At 53.2% G+C, this 23113-nt stretch overlaps 8 protein-coding genes across 8 annotated transcripts; 5 read left to right on the top strand and 3 right to left on the bottom strand.

The window, feature by feature from the left end:
- The first annotated feature begins 66 nt into the window (after positions 1–66).
- On the top strand, positions 67–925 carry BDW47DRAFT_108611 (uncharacterized protein). Its single transcript, XM_024813273.1, has 2 exons — positions 67–234; positions 370–925. The coding sequence occupies exons 1-2, from the start codon at positions 102–104 to the stop codon at positions 858–860; spliced, it is 624 nt and encodes a 207-aa protein (XP_024670457.1). The 5' UTR covers positions 67–101; the 3' UTR covers positions 861–925.
- Positions 926–932: 7 nt separating this feature from the next.
- BDW47DRAFT_49760 (exocyst subunit SEC5) lies at positions 933–4507 on the bottom strand. Its single transcript, XM_024819172.1, has 2 exons — positions 1849–4507; positions 933–1789 (listed from the first exon to the last, which is right to left on the bottom strand). Exons 1-2 carry the CDS (start codon positions 4210–4212, stop codon positions 1061–1063), a joined length of 3093 nt encoding a protein of 1030 aa, XP_024670456.1. The 5' UTR covers positions 4213–4507; the 3' UTR covers positions 933–1060.
- Positions 4508–4699: 192 nt separating this feature from the next.
- Positions 4700–6581, top strand: BDW47DRAFT_108609 (isocitrate dehydrogenase (NAD(+)) IDH2). Its single transcript, XM_024813272.1, has 6 exons — positions 4700–4907; positions 4979–5041; positions 5256–5342; positions 5414–5536; positions 5590–6309; positions 6370–6581. The coding sequence occupies exons 1-6, from the start codon at positions 4818–4820 to the stop codon at positions 6439–6441; spliced, it is 1155 nt and encodes a 384-aa protein (XP_024670455.1). The 5' UTR covers positions 4700–4817; the 3' UTR covers positions 6442–6581.
- A 29-nt stretch (positions 6582–6610) lies between these two features.
- BDW47DRAFT_108607 (uncharacterized protein) lies at positions 6611–7921 on the bottom strand. The gene is made up of 4 exons (XM_024813271.1): positions 7692–7921; positions 7465–7610; positions 7201–7393; positions 6611–7144 (listed from the first exon to the last, which is right to left on the bottom strand). Exons 1-4 carry the CDS (start codon positions 7870–7872, stop codon positions 6807–6809), a joined length of 858 nt encoding a protein of 285 aa, XP_024670454.1. The 5' UTR covers positions 7873–7921; the 3' UTR covers positions 6611–6806.
- Positions 7922–8033: 112 nt separating this feature from the next.
- BDW47DRAFT_49637 (tubulin gamma complex associated family protein) lies at positions 8034–11157 on the top strand. Its single transcript, XM_024819171.1, has 2 exons — positions 8034–8253; positions 8319–11157. Exons 1-2 carry the CDS (start codon positions 8133–8135, stop codon positions 11042–11044), a joined length of 2847 nt encoding a protein of 948 aa, XP_024670453.1. The 5' UTR covers positions 8034–8132; the 3' UTR covers positions 11045–11157.
- Positions 11158–11269: 112 nt separating this feature from the next.
- niaD (nitrate reductase NiaD) lies at positions 11270–14433 on the bottom strand (the record flags this gene model as incomplete). Its single annotated transcript, XM_024817657.1, has 7 exons — positions 13959–14433; positions 13790–13889; positions 13472–13730; positions 13180–13415; positions 12897–13120; positions 12218–12841; positions 11270–12159 (listed from the first exon to the last, which is right to left on the bottom strand). Exons 1-7 carry the CDS (start codon positions 14230–14232, stop codon positions 11270–11272), a joined length of 2607 nt encoding a protein of 868 aa, XP_024670452.1. The 5' UTR covers positions 14233–14433.
- Positions 14434–15307: 874 nt separating this feature from the next.
- Positions 15308–19381, top strand: niiA (nitrite reductase niiA). The gene is made up of 9 exons (XM_024813270.1): positions 15308–15726; positions 15787–15937; positions 15992–16531; positions 16582–16664; positions 16718–17245; positions 17300–17502; positions 17550–18022; positions 18074–18231; positions 18280–19381. The coding sequence occupies exons 1-9, from the start codon at positions 15560–15562 to the stop codon at positions 19280–19282; spliced, it is 3306 nt and encodes a 1101-aa protein (XP_024670451.1). The 5' UTR covers positions 15308–15559; the 3' UTR covers positions 19283–19381.
- A 1160-nt stretch (positions 19382–20541) lies between these two features.
- Positions 20542–22775, top strand: BDW47DRAFT_108589 (MFS transporter). Its single transcript, XM_024813269.1, has 5 exons — positions 20542–20863; positions 20936–21015; positions 21076–21351; positions 21419–22260; positions 22355–22775. The coding sequence occupies exons 1-5, from the start codon at positions 20696–20698 to the stop codon at positions 22534–22536; spliced, it is 1548 nt and encodes a 515-aa protein (XP_024670450.1). The 5' UTR covers positions 20542–20695; the 3' UTR covers positions 22537–22775.
- Positions 22776–23113: the final 338 nt, after the last annotated feature.

Here is a 23113-nt window from a genome sequence, read left to right as displayed (position 1 = left end):
TTTTGCTCCAAGATACTATCAAGAAGAGCCAAAAAAAAAAATAACAACCAGACAAAAGTCCAAACCCCCAAATCTCTTCCAAACCCCCTATTAAATAAAACATGGCACCCAAACGCCCCCGAGACACTGACTCGAACCCGGCCGCCAAAAACCCCACAGAATCGCAGATCAAAAAGCGAAAAGGCTTCTCCGTCGGGCCTGAAAACCTGCCCGATGGAACCTATCGTCGCAAGGGTGAGTGTTGATTTGCTTGTCTTATTTTGCGGTGTATAATTCGCGCTTCATGTGCATGAATCTACCTACCTACCTACCTAACTCAGGTACACCTGTGTGATGATGGCCCGTTTCTAATTTTATCTCGGTTTGCAGCGCAAAAAATCAAAGCCGACCTGATCCAAAAAGCCAAAGTCAAAAAAGCCTACGCCAAGATCAAAGCCGCGCAGGAAGCGGACGCTCCGCGGAAGCCCGCCTACACAACTGAAGATGACCAGAACGGCGACGGGCAGAACAATGATGATGCAGAACCCGTGTCCCTCGATCCCCACCCGGAGCGCGTGGCGATGATGAACGAACCCGCGCGCCCCAAGCGAGCGCCTCTACCGGAGAATCCGATGCCGAACATGAACCCCCGAGATCGTCGGCAGCGGAAGCCGAAGAAGTCGGCGTTTGCGAAGGAGTTGGAGATTGCGGAGAAGAGGAAGCAGGAGGTTGAGAGGCGGCGGAAGGAGCGCGAGTTTAGGCAGAATGATCGGGAGGCGATGGCGAGGGCGAAACGGCCGGATCAGAATGGGAAGAGGAGGTTAGGGAGGGAGAGTAATGTTTTGCTGAGTCGGGTGCAGCATTTGGTTGGGGAGTCGTAGGAGATTTCAATTTTTTACTTTTTTTTTTTTTGTTGGAGATGGTGGTGGATATATGGGGAGAAAAAGTTTTGAATATGATACCCACTCAAGATAGATAAGAGAAGAGCATGGACTATTATTTCGTGGAATGCAGAATTATTTACATAGTTGCCAGTCAAGTTGATGTGCGTATAGAGAGAGTATATAAGGCTTGGATTGTATCACGATACCGAACCCTTCTGGCCCGTGCCGCTTCTCGGCTTCCGGAAGCACGCAAACTCTCCCTTTGTCTTCTCCCGTAACTTCTTGAGGATTCCTCTCATCTCGCCCAGTTCGGACTGGAGTCGAGCACGCGCTTCGTGGCTAGTCCGACGGTCGAGTTCGACGTAGATTTGGCTTTGTACCGCGGCGGCTTCTTCTGTCGAATATAGCGACATCGTCTGCGCGATGAATTCCGTGTCCAATGTGGCTTGCATCAGAGCGGCGAGCGTATACGAGGACCGGGAGCTAAACGCCGTGAGCAACGATGACGAGACTTTCGTTAACAAGTGGGTGAGGACTATAGATAGTAAGGGAGACGGAGAAGGCGGCTTCGAGCGGCTAGGTGGGGCTGCACTGGACGGGATGGTCGTTGATATCTCGGTGTGGACGAGCACGAGAGTCAACATCGTCGCGTACACATATGGGCGCACTTGGTCAGGCCGAGAAGTGGACGGCTCCCAGTCGGACGCAGTGGCGCCATTGTAGATAGTTGTATTCAGCGTATTGACTGTCGGTGCGGTGTATGCATGGAACAGACGGTTGTCGATTTGGTTGAGCACGTCCCGAATAGTCTTGGCCTCTTCGGTCAACTGGACGGAAAACGACGTCTCGAAGTTCGCAACGAGCTGTGGTACGAGATCCGCTTGAAGGCATTTGATATTCGACAGCGTGAGCAGGATGCGCGCGTTCTGTGAGTTGATTAGATATTGATCAATGTCCTACTGCAGGGAGACACCGCGAAACTTACCCTGTCCTTCGGATTGATCGTGTCGGCAACAGCAAGGGAAGAGGCACCAGGCCTATTGCGTGCCGCAGCTCTGGAGACAATCCACTCGTTGTCTTCTTCAGGGGTCGATGGATGTTCGGCGTTTTCGACCAGACCGCTCAGTGCCTTGTAAACGCTGGACACAAACTGAGCGCGCACCATCTGGAGCAGCTTTGTGGGGGGTTGAGTCACGACGTCGACGGCGCCAGACTTTGCCGTTGCTTCCGATATGTAGAGGATCTTTTGCATCCCGCTCAGGATGACGTTCTCGAAAGCCACAAACAAACCAGGCATCTTTGTCAAGTCCCTTCTCTCCGAGTCGCGCGTCCAATCCTCCAGCATCTTACAATATTCGGCGTCTTTGCCCCACGAAGAGCAAATGGCGCGGGCCGAGCGCTCACGAGCGACACTCACGAGCGACTTGAGAAGGTCAGGGGTCGTATTGTCTCTGGAAACCGGCCCCAAAGCGGCCATCTCACTCGCAGCTGCGCCAATGATGACAAGGAACTGGCTGAGATAGTGAACACCGCTGAGAGAATTCGAGAAAGGCGGCCAGAACGAGAAATCCTCCCAAGGCTCTCCGTGCTTGGGGGTCGGGAAGGGCATATTCTTCGGGTCCAGCTTGAAGCGGGACTCGGTGGGAGTCACGCCAACACTGACGGGGCTATTGGGAGTTGGAGGAGAGATGGGGGATGTGAGCACGGTCGCGTCGTCCACAGGCGAATTAGCAAATAATGTCAGTACGCTTTCACGGACCAAGTTGACCAGGTCGACGACCCCTTTTTGCAAGTGCATGACATTCTCAGGTGACAGTCTGTGGTGCTTACGGCTTTCCCCCTCGAAGCCAGCCGGGAGGAGCTTTTGCTTGCTCCCATCAATGAACGACTGCGTCACTTCCCAGAAATCGAAAACCTCACCCAACAGACCGCCTTGAGATAAGAGGAGTCGGTTCAAGTATGCATGAATGCAGTCCCAAAGCTCAATGATTTGATCGTTGTCCAGTAGTGTTTGTGCGTCGGCGGGAACGTCGTTTGATGCCAGACGGAGATACGACACTACGGCCTGGGCCGTTGGCTTCTCCAGACTGAGCAGTCGGCGCCTCAGTATCTCAATCTCCGCCTTGCAGCGTTCGCAGAATGCCGTGATCTTGTGCCTCAGGAAGTCGTAGCGGCTGAGCAGCCACACCCAGATCGGATTTTCCTCTACGCCCAGCTCCAACAACGCTCCAATTAATTCCATGTGCTCCTCGACGGCCCCCGACGCGGTCACCGTTGTTGAAGTGGTTGGGGCATCACTGAGACGTTTCCACAGATCGCGTTTGAACACTTGTATTTGCTGGTCCACATCCATCCACATTCGCCCCATGGCCAAGATGGTATGCGTTTCCTCGTCCGTCAGTGCTCGGTGTCTGCTTGTCGCAGCGTCTGCAATATTCTGCGCATCCTTTGCCAGTGTCCGGGCTTTGGTGTATTGCTCGAAAACCGAGTCGTAATCTCGCTGCTTAATGGACTTGGACAGCAGACCGCCTATTTCGTAAACGTCACGGTGTCGCTCCATGCTGCTGACCACCGACTTCAGCATTAGCTCTCTCTCCCGACCCCCCAACGCTGGGCCCCATACTTCCTCCGCCTTGACGGACGCTTCGACGAGAGGGTCCCGGATCCCCTTCATCCCGTATTCGCTCTCCTTCACCAAAGCATTCTTCTTCGGTCCAGGAGTGGGAGAAGCCAGAGGGGTGCTCTGCTTTCCGCTCGAGTAACTCCCAAATTGCCCCGATCTACGGGGCCGGACCGGTGGTTCTTCCTCCTTCCCCTGGTTTCTCATTTCGGTGTAAACGCTATCAATTGTCGCTTTCGCCCGGACGAACCGCTCGAAATTCGCTTCGACGAGGACCTTCAACGACGCGGACTTTTTGTCGATCGACCGCGATAAGAACTCGAGCCCATTGAGAAGGGATTGGATGGAGGCGTCGGAGTGGACTTGGGAGAGAAACAGGGCGGGCGAGAAGGAATTCGACGACAGCAAGAAACGGTTGCGTAAACGGCTCTCGTCCTCCACCGACAACCCTCTGCTCTTCAGTATCTTGAGGACACTCTCGCGTGTCCCCAAGGGGTCGGGTTCGTCATTCTTCACCAGATTCTCCCGGCCCGTGTTGGCCTTGAACGACCCCAGATTGATGGTCTTGCGCTCGCTGCCGCTGCGCTCGAGAGCGACGTACCGCGAACCCCGGCGCCTCAGGCCCTCATCTTCCGGATGATCCTCCTCCTCCTCTTCGAGCTCGGCCGGCCATTCTTCAGGGAACGCCGTGGGTAGATTATAATAACTGGCAATGTCCGCGTCGCTCATTGTGGCCGAAGGTGAGGCGGAAGGCCGTCGGATCGCAAAGGAAGGGTGGTGGGATGACCGATCAATCGCCGGAACGAGGAGTTAAGCAGGGCCTCATGCAGGGTGCCCGCAACGGTAAGGGTGGAGCAAGTCAGCAGCAAGCAGTCATGCCAAGCGGACAAATAGGTTAGTGTAGCACGACGGAACATTAACCAAACCAGGAGAGATGGATGTTCCTTGGGGTCCACGGAGGTGAGAGGGAGGCGATCCTTCAACCTAGAGCGATTTTGAATAGTAGATTCAAGGCTCAATCTTGATGAGCGCGTCCGTGTTATCTGATCTGGGAGTTACTGTTTTCCATAGATATACTCCGTAGCGGTACTAAGTACTAAGGTCGAGAGATGTTGCCACTATCGGACCGGGTGCGGCGCTGCCGAAGACCCAAGATTGGTCTGGCCTAATGGAATAATGGAACTTCTCTCTCTGTCTCTCTCTCTCTTCCCGCACACGCAAAGCCAGTCCGCCCGGCCCGTCTCTCTTCTCTCTCTCCCTCCTCCACTCTCTCACCCTCCTTTTTCCCTCCCTCCCTCTTCCACATCAATTGTTTGTGCTGGGGATATATCAATATGATCGCTGCTAGGAATTTTGCTGCCCCCGCCCGGCAATGCTTGCGGGCGTCTCGTGTCACCCCCCGAGTTGTCTCGCCCTTTTCGCAGGTAATGATTTTCTCACCACTAGCTTCACCTTATATGAGAACATTCCCCCGATCGCTAACTTGGATATTTAGCTGCGTGGTTTCGCCTCCGCTGATGAACGGGTCGCCAAGTTCAAGGGACAGAAGGGTTCTGATGTATGTTGGTTTTTGGGAATTATCCTTTCTTTTTTGGAGGGGTTTTTGCCCGTTTTCTTTTTTTTCTTTTTTTGGAAGTCCTGGACCTTTTTTCGCTGGTCTGGATCCGATGGCATCCGCCTCGATTTTTCGCCCGTCTTTGCACGCGGCATTGACTATGCTACACAATCGGAAAATGAAAACAAAGAATGATTCTGACATGATCGGGATTTAGGGAAAATACACGGTGACTTTGATTGAGGGTGACGGTATCGGCCCCGAGATCTCTCAGTCTATCAAGGACATCTTCGACGCCGCGAAGGTATGATCTCTCGTGTCTTTCGGTGTCGCCTGTCATACCCAGACAGAGCGCTAACCTCACACCACATATAGGCCCCCGTCAAGTGGGAGCCCGTCGATGTTACGCCGATCCTGAAAGATGGAAAGACCGCTATCCCCGACGATGCGATCGCGAGCGTGAAGAAGAACTACGTTGCCCTGAAGGGTCCCCTTGCTGTATGTCTATAACAGCCAATGCCCGGGATGGGCTTCGCTAAGCATGATCGCAGACCCCCGTTGGCAAGGGCCACGTCTCCCTCAACCTGACTCTGCGTCGTACCTTCAACCTGTTCGCCAACGTCCGTCCCTGCCGCTCCGTTGCGGGCTACAAGACCCCCTACGACAACGTGGACACCGTCCTGATCCGTGAGAACACCGAGGGTGAATACTCCGGCATCGAGCACGTCGTCGTCGACGGCGTTGTCCAGAGCATCAAGCTCATCACCCGCGAGGCTTCCGAGCGTGTGCTGCGTTTCGCCTTCCAGTACGCTCGTTCGATCAACAAGAAGAAGGTCCGCGTCGTGCACAAGGCCACCATCATGAAGATGTCCGACGGTCTCTTCCTGAACATCGCCCGTGAAATCTCCAAGGAGTTCCCCGACATTGAGTTCGACGCTGAGCTGCTCGACAACTCTTGCCTGAAGATTGTCACCGACCCCACCCCTTACAACGACAAGGTCCTTGTCATGCCCAACCTGTACGGTGACATTCTGTCCGACATGTGCGCCGGCCTGATCGGCGGTCTCGGTCTCACCCCCTCCGGCAACATCGGTGACGAGTGCTCCATCTTCGAGGCCGTCCACGGTTCGGCCCCCGACATTGCTGGCAAGGCTCTCGCCAACCCCACTGCTATGCTGCTGAGCAGCATCATGATGCTTCAGCACATGGGTCTCCACGACCACGCCAACCGCATCCAGAAGGCTACTTTCGATACCCTGCAAGAAGGCAAGGTAAGCTATAAACCAGTCATCCATCCTATTCTATTCCAAAGGATGCTAACATTCTTACAGTACCTGACCGGTGATCTTGGCGGCAAGGCCAAGACCCACGAATACGCCGGGGCCATCATGAACCGCCTATAAGGGAGTGTTCACTGTACTATTTTTGTCTATCATCTCTTTTTTTATTTAGCCTGTGAATGGTTAGACCCAATGTACTGATCAGTCCTACGTATTTCTATATGTAATTATTCCAAAAGCCGTTTTGATAATCTGGGCTTTCCTTGTTTGGATAAGATTTATTGGTTTCTGTCAAGTGGATGCTTGTTTTACATCATTGATAGGCGTTGAGACTGCCAATCAAACATAACCCAACCGTAGAGCACATGGACACAACGACAGAAATAAAGACAGGGATCAACCACGCAGAGTCAAGCAACAGCCAAAAACGCCAGCGCCGGAGACTGAAGGTATCAATGCAATACAACACAAGAAAGAGGCATCCCGAATCAGCGCCGCCGTCCACCTCGCCTAGTCCCCGTCGCACCTCCTCTCTTCTGCTTAGTTCGAGATGTTTGAGCGCGTGTGCTTCGCGTCGTTGGAGATCCCCCTGTATCCCCATCACCGTCTTCATCGCCCTCGCTCTCGTATTTTCCACCGTCTGTATTGTCCTCGTCTTCCTCGTCGTTTCCTTCCGAGTCGTCATCCTCTTCTCCTGTCCCGGAGCTCTTCCTATGTCGTTCGACTTCGACGTGGAGTCGTGAGGAACGTGTGCCCCGGGCTGCTTGGCGACCGCCCCGACCGGGTTTCCTTCCTCTCGACGACGGCGCGGGCGACGACCGTGGTTCTGTAAACATCCTTGCGTTAGTAGTGCTATAGAATATAGAACACGGAAAAACGAACCATCTGTATCAGCCACCGTACTGGGTCTTCTCGAGTCCCCTTGGACACTCTGCTCGGGCGATGCCGAACCCTCCATCGCCAGCCTTCTTTCAAACATCATCTCGCCGTATTCATCCTCAGGAAGCTCGAACGGACAATAGAGTTCCCGCGACCCATCCCCATCATCCGCGACATCCATAATCAGCGAATCTTCCTAGAGACGCAAAACACCAGTTAACCAATGACAGACCCCAACACAACCATCCACCACCACCACCAACATACCCGTTCATTAAGCGCAGGAAGGTTATACAAGGTCCCCAGCTTCTTCCAAATCCCAGGTATGCGCGTATGCTCCGCATGCGACGGCGCATATCCCTGGCTCTTCATATACTCCGCGATAGCGACCATGCGAAAGTGCTTGTGTATCCCTAAGAGAACGAAGCTTTATCAGCATGCGCTGTCTCCTCTTTTACCGTGATCGCTTTTGGCAAGGTGAAGGGCAGACGAACCAACTGGCTTCCATTTTATGATCCCCTTCAGCAGCGCAGTCTCCTGCTCGTCGGTCCACGGGTCCGTTACAGCGTCGTAGTCTGTGTTCGGCTGCGCTGGGGTGTCGCCGGAGGGGGTATTCGTTGACGATGGCGTGGGCTCGGCTTGCGCTGTGAGCTTGGGTTTCTTCCTAGGTGGCATGTTTATGTGTGTAGATTTGTCAATTGATGGGGTATGGCGGGGATGAATTGATTGTAGAATGCGCTCCAAGAGAGGTCGCGATGACGCTGGGCGGTAATGGCTGGCAGCAACGGCGCCCGCGGCGAATTTCGGTTTCCCGAACTAGAGGTGGCCTGAGCGCCTGAGGAGACAAGCGCTAGCTCGCGTCACAACGCGCCCGTCAACTGATAAGAAATCATCCGCATTCCCCAGGAGGTTCTCAATGTCGTGTGTCTGTGATCATGGAGCTAGATGATCATGCGACGGAACCTTTCTCTAGTGATGGGCTCTGGAGGATCTCTAAATTCACTTTGCAGTCCATCCAGCCTCTAGAGCCGCTACCATGGGACGAGAAACTTCCTGGTTCGTCTTGTTATCGTTGAACCTTCCGTTTGGGTTTGGAGTGCTGATTTGCGCATTTTCTTTAGATCTTTCTGGGGGCTTTTTTAAGAGTCCTTTGAATTTGCTCGAAGACCGTCATCATGGACTACATCAGCTTGACGTACATGGACTCGAATTGTTCAACCCCGATCCTCCGCCGGAGTTGACGACGGACACTTCCAGCGATACGCACCTAAACTTGGATCTCGATCAGAACGATGATGAGGAGGAATTGGATCATATCTGGGCGCTTGAAAACTTGAAACACGAGCCCGACACCAAAGCACGACTCAAATCATGGGAAACCTACCAAGACCGAACGCACCCCGAGCCCATTTCAGCATACTTCAGCGAGTCCGGGCCGCGAGGTTTCGATGCGGCATTGGCACAACCGACTACAAGTGGCGATAAACGTGAGACTAAGCGCGTGGTACGCAATGATGTTTTCCTACAAGCCCTGCTTAGACTCGGGCTAGGCTGGAGCTCTATTTTCTTCCGGTACAACGACCAAGATAAGAGGTTCGAGCAGGTGCTGCATGGTATCCGGGTATCCGGAGTCAGCGCCGCTGCATTGAATGGTGTGACGGATGAAGTGCTACAGTGTGGAACAAACATGCAGAAGGTGCGACGATTCGCCGAGAAGATACCTATGAGGTCGAACGAGCCCTCCGTGATGTGCTCCTTTTCAAGCGCCATGGCTGTGATTATCTATACGCTAGAAAACCAACTTGCGAGATGCTCTGCCGGAGCTAGGTCACTTCTTCAGATCAGAGCGTTATTCGAACGGCGTGGGGAATTGGTTGGTGCACTAGCGAATATGGTGGAGGCTGTCGAGGGAGCTGCCTCGGACGCCCAGATCATCTCAATTGTCCTTGAGAGAACTGCCCATTTCTCTCAGACGTATAGTCACTTGGAACAGCTCTTCCGGGAGATTGTCTATCGAATCAGCGAGCCTTTTCTGCGCCATGTCGAGAGCTGGGTGGGGTTCCGCTCGGAGACGTCGGCGTTGAATGAACTAGCGACTACTGGGAGGAGCTTTGTGGCTTTGGAGCGCCATGAACACAGACCTAGATCAGGAGCGTCGAAAAGGAACGAGGTTGAGTACAGCTATCGTTCATATCAAATGCCGTCTTTCATCCCCGCGGACCAAGCGAGGTTGATCTTCGAAAGTGGGCGAAGCCTGCGCTTGCTCAAACGATCTCATCCCCAGCATCCAGTTGCGAGCGAGGATCTTTGCGATACTTCTCCCAAGTTCGAGTGTGCGAGGACTTGGAAAGATATCGAGAGAATCCAGGGCAAGGCTCACGACTATGAAAGGAGGCTGCGTTCTGAGATACGCAAGTACAATCGGGGAGTAGTCTCATCCCATAACGAAATCAAGGGCTCTGAGCATAGCGACCCCCAGGAACAGGAGGCGGCGATAGTGGCTGGTACTTTTGAGTTGTTCGACATCGATGATAGTGGAAACACGACCGGACTTTTGGAACATCACTCGGAGAAGGATAAGATAGGGCAACTACTCGATAACAACACAAACAATGACACCAGGGAACTCGAACAAGAAGGGTCCTTTGGTCCGGACCTCGTTTCCTCTCTTTATCTGTCAATTGCGCCGCTGCTTTCATCCCAGGCCCTATTGATCGACTTTTCCTGTCTTCACCTCCTGTTCAAAGAACACGGCCTCAGAGACCACTTAAATCTCCAATGGCGTTTCCAGCTTCTCGGCGATGGTTTCTTCACGTCACGTCTCTCCCACTCCCTCTTTGACCCAGAAATGGCCAGCGGCGAGCGCAAATCCGGCAAAGTACGGAACAGTGTTCACACCGGCCTGCGCCTAGGCAGCAGGGATACATGGCCCCCAGCCAGTTCCGAACTACGATTAGTGCTCATGGGGATCCTCAACGAATGCTACGACGGAGGCGATCACACCAGCGAAACGGAATCCCGCAAAGAACGAGAAATCCCCGGCGGATTGAACTTCTCCATCCGCGAGCTGACCGACGAGGAGATCATCAAATGCAGAGACCCGAACGCGATCGAAGCGTTAGATTTCTTACGCTTGCACTACACACCATCAGCAGTCCTCGAGACAATAATCACCAAGCGGTCTCTCTCCAAATACGACACCCTCTTCAGACACGTCCTCCGCCTCCTCCGCATGGTCTCAGTAGTCAAAGGCCTAATCCGCGACTCCACAGCCAGGGACTCCCTCTCAGGCGACACGCGCAACGTGTTCCAGAAATTCCGCATCGACTGCCAGCACTTCGTCCTCGCCGTGAGCGACTACTCCTTCCACGTCGGCATCGGCTCAACGTGGCAGCGCTTCCAGGAGACGCTCGCCCGGATAGACACCTGTCTCAGCCGAGGCGACATCGAAGGCACGATCGACGCCGCCCACTCCGTCCCCAGTCTCAGGGACTACCACGAGGATATCCTCGACCAGATGCTGTTCTCGCTGTTCCTCAGCCCGCGCCATGCGGACGCCGCGAGATTGCTCGAGGGCATCTTCGGCACGATCCTCGTGTTCGCGCCTCTTTCGAGGCTGGATGGATTGCGGGGCGTTCGGCATGAGAGCGAGGCGACTGTTTATCGGCTGTATGCTACGTTCCGGAAGCAGACGTCTGCCTTTGTGGGCTATCTGCGCGGCTTGGATAGTGCCAAGGAGTCGTCGAAATCGGGGGGTCGATTTGGGAAGATGTTTGCCTCGAGGGAGGCGCCTACTGGTGTTTTTGAGCAGCTGTTGGCTCGGTTGGATATGAAAAGGTATTACTAATTATAGCTCTTGGGAGCATTCATGGGTTAGAGGGTAATATGCTTCAGCACTGAATTCAATTTCCACAGAGCCGTGGATCCGTCTGCTCTGGCGTCTGCGATGGTCTTTCATATACCCCAAGATAGCAAAAATATCATCATCTGCGCCGCCACATATAGTACCTAGCAAATACCATCCCCAAAGACCGCCCAATAACGCCATCTGTCCAATCCCCGCCCCAAACCCTTAAAAGAAATGGAGATTCGACTCCGACCAGCCCTGCGCAAGGAGAATCCGGCGAGCAGACTTCTCCATAGCCTCCGGGCCACAAACAAGCACCATGCTTTCCTCATCAGGCGGAGCGTACTGCGCCAAGAGTGTCTCAGATATACGGCCGCGCAGGCCAGTCCAGCAACCTGGCGGGTTTGTCAAAGTGTGTATCACCTTGCACCTCTTACTGTCCTCCGCCACGAACGCGTCCAGTTCTGCCCGACACAGGATATCTTCCTCCCGCCTGTTTCCGTCGATGACAGTGCATGTAGTCGGATCACGGAGGTCCTGGATCACAGCGCGCAGGACTTGGAAGATGGGCGTGATCCCCGTGCCGCCGCAGATCATCATGAAAGAGCGCACGCGGCGTTCTTTGCCGCTGATGGTGACTCGTCCTTGTCCGAGGTATTCGAATCTTCCTGTCGGGCCTTTGAACTCAGCTGTAGATCCTATTGGGAGCTTGTCGAGGGCCAGGGTCATTTTCCCGCCTGGTGCGGTGGGGGTCGCGAAGTATACTTTGATGAGGAGGTCTATTGTTCCTTTTTTGGCTGGGTCGGAGATGGGGGTGTAGGATCGGATGATTGGGGAGTTGGTTGTGGGGTCTGGTGTTTTGAGCATTAGGTGTTGGCCGATTGGGAGGCCGAGGGTTTGGGTGTCGTGCTCGAGGCGGAATGTTAGTATGAACGTGTCGGATGAGATGGCTCTTTTTTGTGTGAGGGTTGCTGTTGTCCATGATCTTTGCTGGAGGAAGGTCTCTCGTGGCTCGGCAGGTTCGGATGCGGTGTCGTTGTTGAGCGCTTCAAGAGACGCCTTGTCCATGGTTCCGATGTGGTATTCGGGCATCATTGCCTTGGCCGTTTCGCTATCTTTAGTATTGTCAGCGACTGGCATTTTATTGAGGTTGCGGGTGGGTTTGTATCTTACGGATGGCGAGAAAGTCCCCAGAGACATCAAGGCCCGCAGAGGAGATAATACTCTGTGCTCCCCCCGGGTGGCCTTCGAGGAACCCCTTGCCATCGTATACCTCGCCGTTGACAACGAACCACGGGCTCTCTTCACTAGATGCACTCTTGAACTCCTGCAGATCAATCACCCGAGCGATGCCCTCCTTTTTCATACTGATCTCCTTCACCGGCTCGGGGGCTCTCGGCTTTTCACCCACGTGTCTCTGGCCCCAGTTCCCGTTTGTGAGATCACCTCCTTCTTGCTTGACGCGTTCCATCCAGCCGCCGGGCTTGCTCGGATGGGTCGGATGCTCGAACTTCAGGACCCCGTTTACCTTCGTGATCGTCACGCGGAACCACGGGTTGTTCATCATTCCGAGAACAGACCAGTACATGTCGCGTGGCTGGATGCTCAGCGCCTCGTCCATGGCTCTTACTAGGATGGCTTCGCTGCTCTCGAGGTCCAGCAAAGGAATGTCGAGCGACCAGAAGCACCAGCAGAAACAGGTTTCTCGCCAGTGCATGTCGACTTTTCCGCCGAATAAGTTGCCTTCAAAATCGCGGTACTTGTCTTCGGCGTAGTGGATGTCGGCCAGCCGCCAGGCTAGAAGTCTCGTTAGCAGGGCGTTGCGGATACGTCTGGGATGATCTATGTATACAGTTGCCTTTGTCCACGGAGATCTCAACCCTGGTGATTCGTCGACCGCCTCCAGCATAGGCATACCCTTTGGCCGTGTAGGACGGTCCGGCGGATGCGATCTCCAAGGTCTCTTCGTGTTGTGGGTAGACGACGGAAGAGTTGACGTTCAGGTCATAAATGGCGTATCGATCGTCACGCCACCAGTTAGGGTCACTGGATGCCATTTCCGGTGAGACCGTCGTCCTGCAAAAGAAGACAAATCAGCATCTAGCGACGATAGGTGGGATACCGAGCAAACCCACGGTAAAACACGATTATCATTGATATGATACCAGTTATCACTGGGTGCATCGGTCAGAATCAATCGCTTTAACCACTTGACACTCCGACCTCCGATCTGGCCCGGAACGACTGCCCTAAGGGGGCGTCCATGGTCCGGACGAAGCGATTCCCCATTCATCTTGTGGGCGAGCATAATCCCCCGGTTGGGATCCATCGCCCAGTTCAACTTGACCGACGTGCCGTAGTGGCCGTTTGGCTGCGGCGTGGTCAGCGGGCGATTGCCATGCCTGCGGAGAAGAGAAAGGCACGTACCAGTTTGTCGGCGCCTTCCATGCAGACGTATTTCGCATTGCGCAGGGGTTTCGCCTTGCGTAGGATGTCAGCCATCATTGGCCCTGTGAACAGGGCCGTCGACAGGCCAGCCGAGCCCCATGAGAAGCCTTTCGATTTGCGCACGATGTTCTGCTCTTTGCGGCGGTTTCCTGCGCATACTAGCGTGATGGGGGATGTGATTTGGTCGAATTGCTGCAGGATCTGGCGGAAGCTCAGGACGATCGGGTTCTGTACCAGTCTGTCACGTTGGTCAGATACATCATAGATCTCTAGTGCTGAAGGGGATGGGAGACAAACCCTTCAATGCTAATCTCCCAATTGGGAATCTCCTCGTCTTGGACGTGCGGCACTGGGCCATGGTTTCTGACGTAAAACAGCTCCGGGGACGTCAAGAAGCCTGGCAGGAAAAGAAATGTGAGGAACGGTCACTCCACCATTGCAGGAAAACGGTGGACTAGGATTCTACCTTCGTTGTACAGCGCGGTCAAGGGTGGCTCTACGTTGAAAGGGTGCACGCCCGTCAACCGGATAAGGCGGGCATCTCGTGGCACATGGTTATCGGGGGTGCCCTTATCAACGGCCAGGATGTCCGTGGGCGGTTTTGATGGCGGCGGTAGTGGAAGATCCGGCAGATCAATCGGTTCGTCTTTTTCTTTTTCTTCAATTCTGATCTGGTCTGATTTGAAGGGGACCTCCGTCCAAGCCAACGTCCTTGTTTGGACTGCCGTGAGAGTGATCATGATTGAGGGAGGGCGACAGTAGGCGACAATGGGCGTCTCATCCAAATCCCAGTAAAATTCCAAGCGGAACTTCGATGGTCATCGAGCGAGGATAAAAGGAGCGTACACCGATAGCACCCGGGCTAAAACGGGATCTGCGACGGGGCAACGGATCTCCAGATCGCTAGGAGTACTTGCAGAGATCCATCCACAGAACAAGCCACTCCTTCGATCTAGAATCACCCGCGGAGAAAGGAAGCAATTGGTTACTAGAACTAGGGCATCTCCGCGGGATCTGGTAGTCGGGGTTCGGGCTGGGAAGTCATTCTGTCCATCGGGGTGGCGTCTCATCTTGTGGAGGATGCAAGGACAGAAACACTGACACCATCCGGGAACCAAATATGCCTCATACTCAGAGCGTGAGAAGCCACCATAAACGCCTCGTTCTTGTGCTCCTTGAGTCAGAAAGATTTCACTCGATTCTCCCTGGACTTGATCGTAAATCTCTCATTCTGTGGAATGTGTGCCCTTTCCCGTTCCCCTGTCATCTGGACCCCCTACATGTGGATGGCAACCTAACGGGAAGAATGGGTCCGTCTAGACTTGTGGGTCTGTCTCTGGATCAGGGAATTCCTGTGTTGACTGGAGTCAGTATAATCCCTTCAAGCGACGACTGACGAGCTCTTACGTTTGAGGTGAAATCAATGAATGTAAACCACTATCAACGTGATCATTATCGTCAGATATGGATTCGATGAATGTACATAGAAGGACCCGAGTGGGTGTGGGCAATGATTGGTTCAGCGTTGCACGACCGATGCTTATCTCTTGCACTAGCGATTTAGGTTAGACCAGATGTTTGTCATCTCCGCGGAGTTCATTATTCTCTATCAGTTCGAGTTCCACTCCAACTATGGGTTAGTGAGGTCGTTAGTACCTCTGCTAACGGGTGACCCTGAGGGTGTCCAGTTTGTGGCCTGGTCTGCCTTATCTCCTACCATCCCACTGATAAGCAGAGGACCCAGTAGTTAGTAGTAATAGTAGTCGTAGTAGTAGTAGTAAACAACAGCCCATGAAATGGATCCATGATCAATCGGTTCATTTCCTATTATTCCCGCGTCTGGTGATTCAATCATCCTAGTACCCAGTAACGGATCCTGGTTCTGAATTACCATCACTGATTTGTAAAACCTTGATGTCTTGTGTTGGCCATGGATTACAGGCATTAGATGGTAGATAATGGAGCTCGAGCGCTTCATTTTCCATACGCCCAATGTCAATTTTTATCTCTTCTTAACTATTTCCTACTGAGACAATTGAGGTGAACAGTCCCCAGTACGAAGGTACTATGCCTCTGCTTGACGGCGCGAGAAACAGGGACGGTGCCAATGGCGTTGTTCATCTTGAAGGATCATCATCTCATGCGGACGACACCGGTTTGGATGTGAGGAGCAATGGGGGAGGACGTCAGAGGATTGTGGTGGTTGGGTTGGGCATGGTGGCCATCTCTTTTATGTAGGTGGATGATGACCCCGACGGAGAAGAGCCACTAATCAATGCTGACTATGTCGACAGCGAAAAGATCATCAAACAAGACACCGAGAGGCGGAAATACGACATCGTGGTCATTGGAGAGGAACCCCACGTAGCCTACAACCGTGTCGGTCTCTCGTCGTTCTTCGAACACCGCAAGATCGAAGACTTGTATCTCAATCCGACGGAATGGGTGAGTCCCTCGCTTTTTGAATCCGGGCCAAGCTGTCAACTAATTTTCGTCTAGTATGGCTCAGTCAAAGACCGCTCCTTCGACTACCATCTCAACACCCGAGTCACCAACATCTACCCCGAGCGCAAGACCGTCCGGACATCCACCGACGACCTCATCTCCTACGATATCCTAGTCCTCGCCACGGGCTCCGACGCCGTCCTCCCCACACAAACTCCCGGGTACGATGCGAAGGGAGTCTTCGTGTACCGAACAATCTCCGACTTGGAGCGTCTCATCGAGTATGCCGCGCACCACAAGGGTGGCACGGCGGCCACCGTCGGAGGCGGTCTCCTGGGCCTCGAAGCGGCCAAGGCCATGACCGATCTTCAGGACTTTGGCAACGTCAAGCTCATCGATCGCAACAATTGGGTGCTGGCGAGACAGTTGGACGGCGATGCAGGCACTTTGGTGACTCGCAAGATCAGAGAACTGGGTCTGGATGTCATGCATGAAAAGCGTGTAGCCAGGGTCAAGACTGATGATGATAATAACGTTGCTGGGATTGTCTTTGAGGATGGCGAGGAGATCGACTGCTGCTGTATCTGCTTTGCGGTATGTTTGGTCTGAGTCTTAGCTTGTACCATGGCTAATGTCAATTGCAGATTGGAGTGCGCTCCCGAGACGAGCTCGGTGTATCGGCAGGCATTCAATGTGCTCGCAGAGGGGGCTTCGTGATCAGTGGAAGGTATGTCTAACCACTGGATTTATGCACGTGTGCGTTCCATCTAACAGATTCAGCCTCCAAACCTCTATTCCTGGTATCTACGCCATCGGAGAGTGTGCAAGCTGGGATAATCAGACCTTCGGCATTATCGCCCCTGGGATTGAGATGGCCGAGGTCCTCTCGTTCAACTTGACCAACCCAGACAAGGAGCCCAAAAGTTTCACGCGTCCCGACCTCAGCACCAAGCTGAAACTCCTAGGCGTGGACGTCGCCAGCTTCGGGGACTTCTTCGCCGATAGAGATGGGCCGAAATTCCTCCCCGGTCAGCGACCATCGGTGGCGGCTGATGGACACCCCGCTGGAAACGATCGAGAGGAGCCGCCCGTCAAGGCACTGACGTATAAGGACCCGTTTGGCGGTGTCTACAAGAAGTACCTGTTCACGCTCGATGGGAAGTACCTGCTTGGCGGCATGATGATCGGTGACACGAAAGACTATCTTAAATTGAATCAGATGGTCAAGTCGCAGAAGCCGCTCGATCTACCTCCAAGCCAGTTTATCCTTGGAGCGCAGAAAGATGGAGAGGAGAATGCGGACGATCTGTATGGCTATCGCTGGGAGCTCCTTCATTGAACAAGAAGGCTGACTTGTAACAGGGATGACGACACTCAGATCTGCTCATGTCACAATGTCACCAAAGGAGACGTGGTGGCTAATGTCAAGGATGGAACTTGCAAGTCTATTGGAGAAGTCAAGTCGTGCACAAAGGCAGGAACCGGATGCGGTGGCTGTATGCCGCTGGTCCAGTCAATCTTCAACAAAACCATGCTGGACATGGGCCAGGAGGTTTCCAACAACTGTATGCTCTACGTCTCTTGAGTATGGCTATCTCTAATCCACGAACAGTGTGCGTTCACATCCCATACTCGCGCGCCGACCTCTACAATGTCATTGCAATCAAGAGACTGCGGACCTTCGACGACGTGATGCAATCCGTCGGAAGGAACCCTGAATCGCTAGGCTGCGAACTGTGCAAGCCCGTCATCGCCTCAGTCCTCGCCAGTCTTTTCAACCAGAATGTCATGGATAAAGGCCTCCACGAACTTCAAGAAACGAATGATCGATTCCTCGCCAACATTCAACGGAACGGAACGTTCTCCGTCGTCCCTCGAGTGCCTGGCGGTGAGATCACCGCGGACAAGCTCATTGCGATCGGCCAGGTAGCGAAGAAGCACAACCTCTACTGCAAGATTACGGGGGCTCAACGGATCGACATGTTTGGGGCTCAAAAGCAAGATTTGCTAGATATCTGGACATCACTGGTAGATGCCGGCATGGAGAGCGGCCATGCATATGCCAAGTCCTTACGAACCATCAAAGTGAGCATCCTTATCTGCCCCCCTACCGAGCAATACTGATCAATCCGGCAGAGTTGCGTCGGATCTTCATGGTGTCGGTTCGGCATTGGAGACAGCGTCGGCCTAGCGATCCGCCTCGAGAACCGCTACAAGAGCATTCGTGCGCCGCACAAACTCAAGGGGGCTGTCTCCGGCTGCGTCAGAGAATGTGCCGAGGCCCAAAACAAAGAGTAAGCTTTATGCCGTCTCATCCTCCTTGCAGATCTAACAACCAGCAGTTTCGGATTGATCTCCACCGAGAAAGGGTACAACATCTACGTCGGAGGCAACGGGGGCGCCAAACCCCGACACTCGGACTTGCTCGCGAAGGATGTACCCCCCGAGAAGGTCGTTGCCGTCATCGACCGGTACCTGATCTTCTACATCCGAACGGCAGACAAGCTGCAGCGCACCGCCCGATGGATCGAGAACCTACCCGGAGGCATAAACTACCTACGGGAAGTCGTCCTCGACGACAAACTAGGCATCGGCGCCGACATGGAACAGCAGATGGAGGAGCTAGTAGGCAGTTACTTCTGCGAATGGACCGAGACAGTCCGGGACCCCAAGCGTCGAAAATTCTTCCAGCAATTCGCCAACACAGACGAGACGGTCGAGACGGTCGAGGCCGTCAAGGAACGGGACCAAGAGCGCCCCACCTACTGGCCGAAGGAGGGCGCCACGGAAGACTTCAAGAACCACCAGTGGTCGCACCTCTCGTGGCAGCCGATGATCAAAGCCGAGTACTTCAGCGACGGGCCGCCGGCGATCTCGTCCGCGAACGTCAAGCGCGGCGACACCCAGCTGGCTGTCTTCAAGGTGAAGGGCAAGTACTACGCGACGCAGCAGATGTGTCCGCACAAGCGGGCGTTTGTGCTATCGGACGGGTTGATTGGCGATGACGATGCCGGGAAGTACTGGGTTTCGTGTCCGTACCACAAGCGCAACTTTGAGTTGAATGGCGAGCAAGCGGGGCGGTGCTCCAATGATGAAAGCATGAATATTGCTACTTTTCCGGTTGAGGAGAGGGAGGATGGCTGGATCTACGTGAAGTTGCCTCCGGTGGAGGAGCTGGACTCTGTGCTGGGGACGGAGCGGTGGAAGGTGAGGAAGGGGGAGGCGCCGGATCCATTTGAGAAATATGACAAGAAGTATAAGGGTATCCGGGGGAAGAAGATCGGGGATAAGGTCCATCAGGGGGAGAATGCCTTGTCACCGCAGCCTAAGTCGATCGACTGGTGATGTTCATTACGGATGATGGTTCCAATGTCTGATATCATATATTGCATGTATTATGTCGTTTTGATAGTATATACCAATTCATTTTCATACCAAAATAAACAAAACAAATCTAAAACTTCCTACATTTATTAATCCAGAAATCTCATTGACAGTTGTGATACCCCAAAATCATAAACGACAGAGACAAAGAAGTGGACCAAACTAGGGCCGTGATCAGACGGAACTTAGCTTAGGGTTCCCTCCCGACAGCCTATGAGCCTTATCTGAGACCGACCCTGATAGAGGTGGATCTTCCTGCCTTCGTTATCTCTCTCTAGATCGATCCTCCACTTTCTTCTCTTTTTTAAATAAAAACTGCTTCTTCTTTCTCCGCGGAGGATCAAAGTGGATCTGTGATCTGACGCCCTGTCCCTGTCGTTCATCCTCTTGTTTCGGACCTAGATACACCGTGGGAAGGAAGTACAGTAACAGAGTACACCCTACTGTACCGAGTACCTTACCAGCCGACTTGACGTCGATCCCGGTGGCGCTTCTTCTGTTGACACAAGGCCCAATGAGAAAGGACTTGCTTATCTGCTTTTCGTCTGCCTGCTACCATGGGTTGATGTCGATCACTGGGCATTTTCCTGTCTGTTATGCCTGGAGACAGACAATGGCTCCATCTTCCTCGCCTCTTGCCTCTATACCCAGGACCCAAGAATCTGGCCCCGCGGAGTTGTCCCAAACCAAACCGGTCTTATCATCTTGGTAGCTTATCTTGAGCACAGACCATGAATCCTAGCCCCAGGACAAGACGCAGGTGGCAGCCTAAATCCCTCGTCTAGTCGATTTACCTCCCGTCTCCACGCGTTAAACAAACGGACCTGGGAAGAACCGGAGTCTCACTCCGGGTGGATTTTCCGCAAAACCTTATTGGTATCGTGAGCTTTATATCTCGGTCTGGGTTTTTGTTACCAAATGGGTTGCTGGGTCCTGGGTCCTGGGTCCTGGGTTGATTGGATTTGTGCTATCAAGGGAGATTTTTCGGATTTATTTCTAGGTGTACCTACTACCTAGTAAGTGGTCTTCAGGCATTCCTCGTAGGAGATAGATAGGTAGATAGAGGCGGTTCTCTATCTACGTGCCAGCCGTGAAGTGAGTGATATGATGTGTGACTGTGTTGATTTGCTAGGGTTTGTTGCGTCTTTTCTGTCTGTACAGATATAGATATATTCGTTGCCCTCATGTTCGGTGTTGAGATTTTTTTGTAAACTCCATACCTTTTTCTCGGTTTATGTGCAAGGCCTCTATATCCGGATCTATACCCAGAGGCATACTGTACCATCTTGACGCTCTTCATAACCATTTCCATATATTCTTGAGAAAGTGTAGAGTATCCAGCTCTCTACCCAAGATTAGACCGACAAGCCCACAATGAGCTTCGTCAAATCATTGTTTGCCTCTCCAGAGGTCAATCCGAGTAATCGAAAAGCCACGTCAATACCCATCCTCAATCCTTTCGACCGATATGGACGGGTATTCTTCTTCTCGTGGATGGGATTCATGGTCGCGTTCCTCTCGTGGTATGCGTTTCCACCTCTGGTGAGTGTTCTCCATGGTGACAATTACAATCACTCCATCGAAATCCCTCATCCACAACTAACAAACACACAGCTAAGCGCAACAATCAAAAAAGACCTCAACATGACATCCGCACAAGTGGCAAACTCAAACATCGTTGCCCTCCTCGCAACGTAAGCTTTTCCCCACTCCCCGGGTGTGTACAACAAGAATATATCACTCACCTCTCCCAGACTCCTCGTAAGGTTCGTGGCCGGCCCACTGTGTGACCGATTCGGACCCCGTCTGGTCTTCGTCGGACTGCTGCTCTGTGGATCCCTACCAACAGCCATGGCGGGCCTCGTCACTACTCCCCAAGGCTTAATCGCGCTGCGGTTCTTCGTCGGCATCCTGGGCGGAACGTTCGTTCCCTGCCAGGTGTGGTGTACGGGGTTCTTTGACAAGAAGATTGTGGGAACGGCTAATTCCCTCGCTGGTGGATGGGGTAATGCCGGTGGTGGAATCACATAGTAAGTATGCCCTAACCCCGTTACATGTCACTCCGAAGTTACGAACTCACATTATTTCGTCCAACAGCTTCCTCATGCCCGCTGTCTTCGACTCCTTGGTTCAATCCCGAGGCTTGTCCCCCCATCAAGCATGGCGCGTAGCCTACATTGTCCCCTTCATCATTATCGTGGTTGTCGCCCTGGGCATGCTCCTCACCTGCGACGACACCCCAACAGGCAAATGGTCAGAGCGCCACATCTGGAACAGAGAGCACGACCACCCCAAGGACAACAGCATCAACAACGACATCGTCGACATCGTCCCCTCCAGCGATCCATCCAGCCCCCCCTCCCTAAACAAAAACACCCCCACCACCGACATCGAGAAAAAAGCCGGTACAGGCACAGACTCCCCCAACTCATCACTTGCCCCAGAGAACGGGATAGTCACCAACCTCGACGCCCTCCGCACAGCCGACACCGTCATCCCTCTCTCCCGCAAAGACGCCTCCAAAGTCCTCCTCAGCCTGTCCACCGCAGCAGTAGCAATCCCCTACGCGTGCTCCTTCGGCTCCGAGCTAGCAATCAACTCCATCCTCGGCGACTACTACGCTGCGAACTTCCCGCACCTCGGCCAGACGCAGTCCGGACGGTGGGCCGCCATGTTCGGCCTCCTCAATGTCGTCTTTCGTCCTGCGGGCGGCTTCATCGGGGACATTCTCTACCAATACACGGGGTCCGTGTGGTCCAAGAAACTCTTCCTCTCCTTCCTGGGCGTCGTCATGGGCGCCTTCCAACTAGCAATGGGGCTCTCGGACCCCAAGAGCCAGAGCACCATGTTTGGTCTCACTGCCGGACTAGCCTTCTTCTTGGAAGCTAGTAACGGAGCGAACTTCGCCGTCGTGCCGCATGTGCATCCCTTTGCGAATGGTGAGTCTATCTACCCCCCCCCCCCCCCCCCCCCCTACCCAAAAGAAGTGAAACAAGAAGATGTGGGAAAGGGAATTACTAACGCAGATGGCAGGCCTCGTCTCAGGCGCAGTAGGCGGAATGGGAAACCTCGGAGGCATAATCTTCGCTATCATATTCCGATACAATGATTCGGACTATGCCCGCGCGCTCTGGATTATCGGTGTGATTTCCATAGCGGCGAATGTGGCTGTTGCTTGGATTCGACCTGTGCCGAAGGGCCAGGCGCTGCGGTAGCTGGATTTCTTTGTTTCTTGTCTTGTCTTGTTTTTCTTAGAGATTATGTCAACTCTTGTGTTATGGGTTTTGCGTTGGGTTATGTGTATCTTAGTTAATGATGGTAATGATCCGGCGCTGTTGGGTTTGGTTGATTTATTTTCTCATGACATTTTTTGGTCTGTGTTTGAGGTAGAGATAGATGAGTGTGACTATCTAGGCAATAGGTAGGAATAGGAATAGGAAAACCGTTTCCTGTCTTGGGTTAGAGTGGCTCTGTCAACGGTCACTAGGTCTTCTTCAAATGTTCGGTGTATAATTCATTAGTGGAAAAGAAAAGCTCCACGCGATTTTGAGGATAGTGTGCAGGCGGACCCTAGAGCGAGAGAGGTAGGCATAATAGATGCAATGCGGATTTTCTTCCTTCAATGACTTATTCCTCGCCTTCCAGGTTGAAAATAAATTGCAGTCTACAGATTTAATTGTTAATGTTGAAAGTCCCATTCCGGTGCCATTGGGAGAAGGTCCGGTGGTGGAAGGTGAGTATCTCATACTTGAATCGTACATTTATTAAACGAGGAAATCATGAGCTTACGGT

Source organism: Aspergillus candidus (assembly GCF_002847045.1).
Source record: "Aspergillus candidus strain CBS 102.13 unplaced genomic scaffold BDW47scaffold_35, whole genome shotgun sequence".
Classification (NCBI taxonomy): Eukaryota; Fungi; Ascomycota; class Eurotiomycetes; order Eurotiales; family Aspergillaceae; genus Aspergillus; species Aspergillus candidus.
This window is presented reverse-complemented; position numbering and strand designations above follow the sequence as displayed.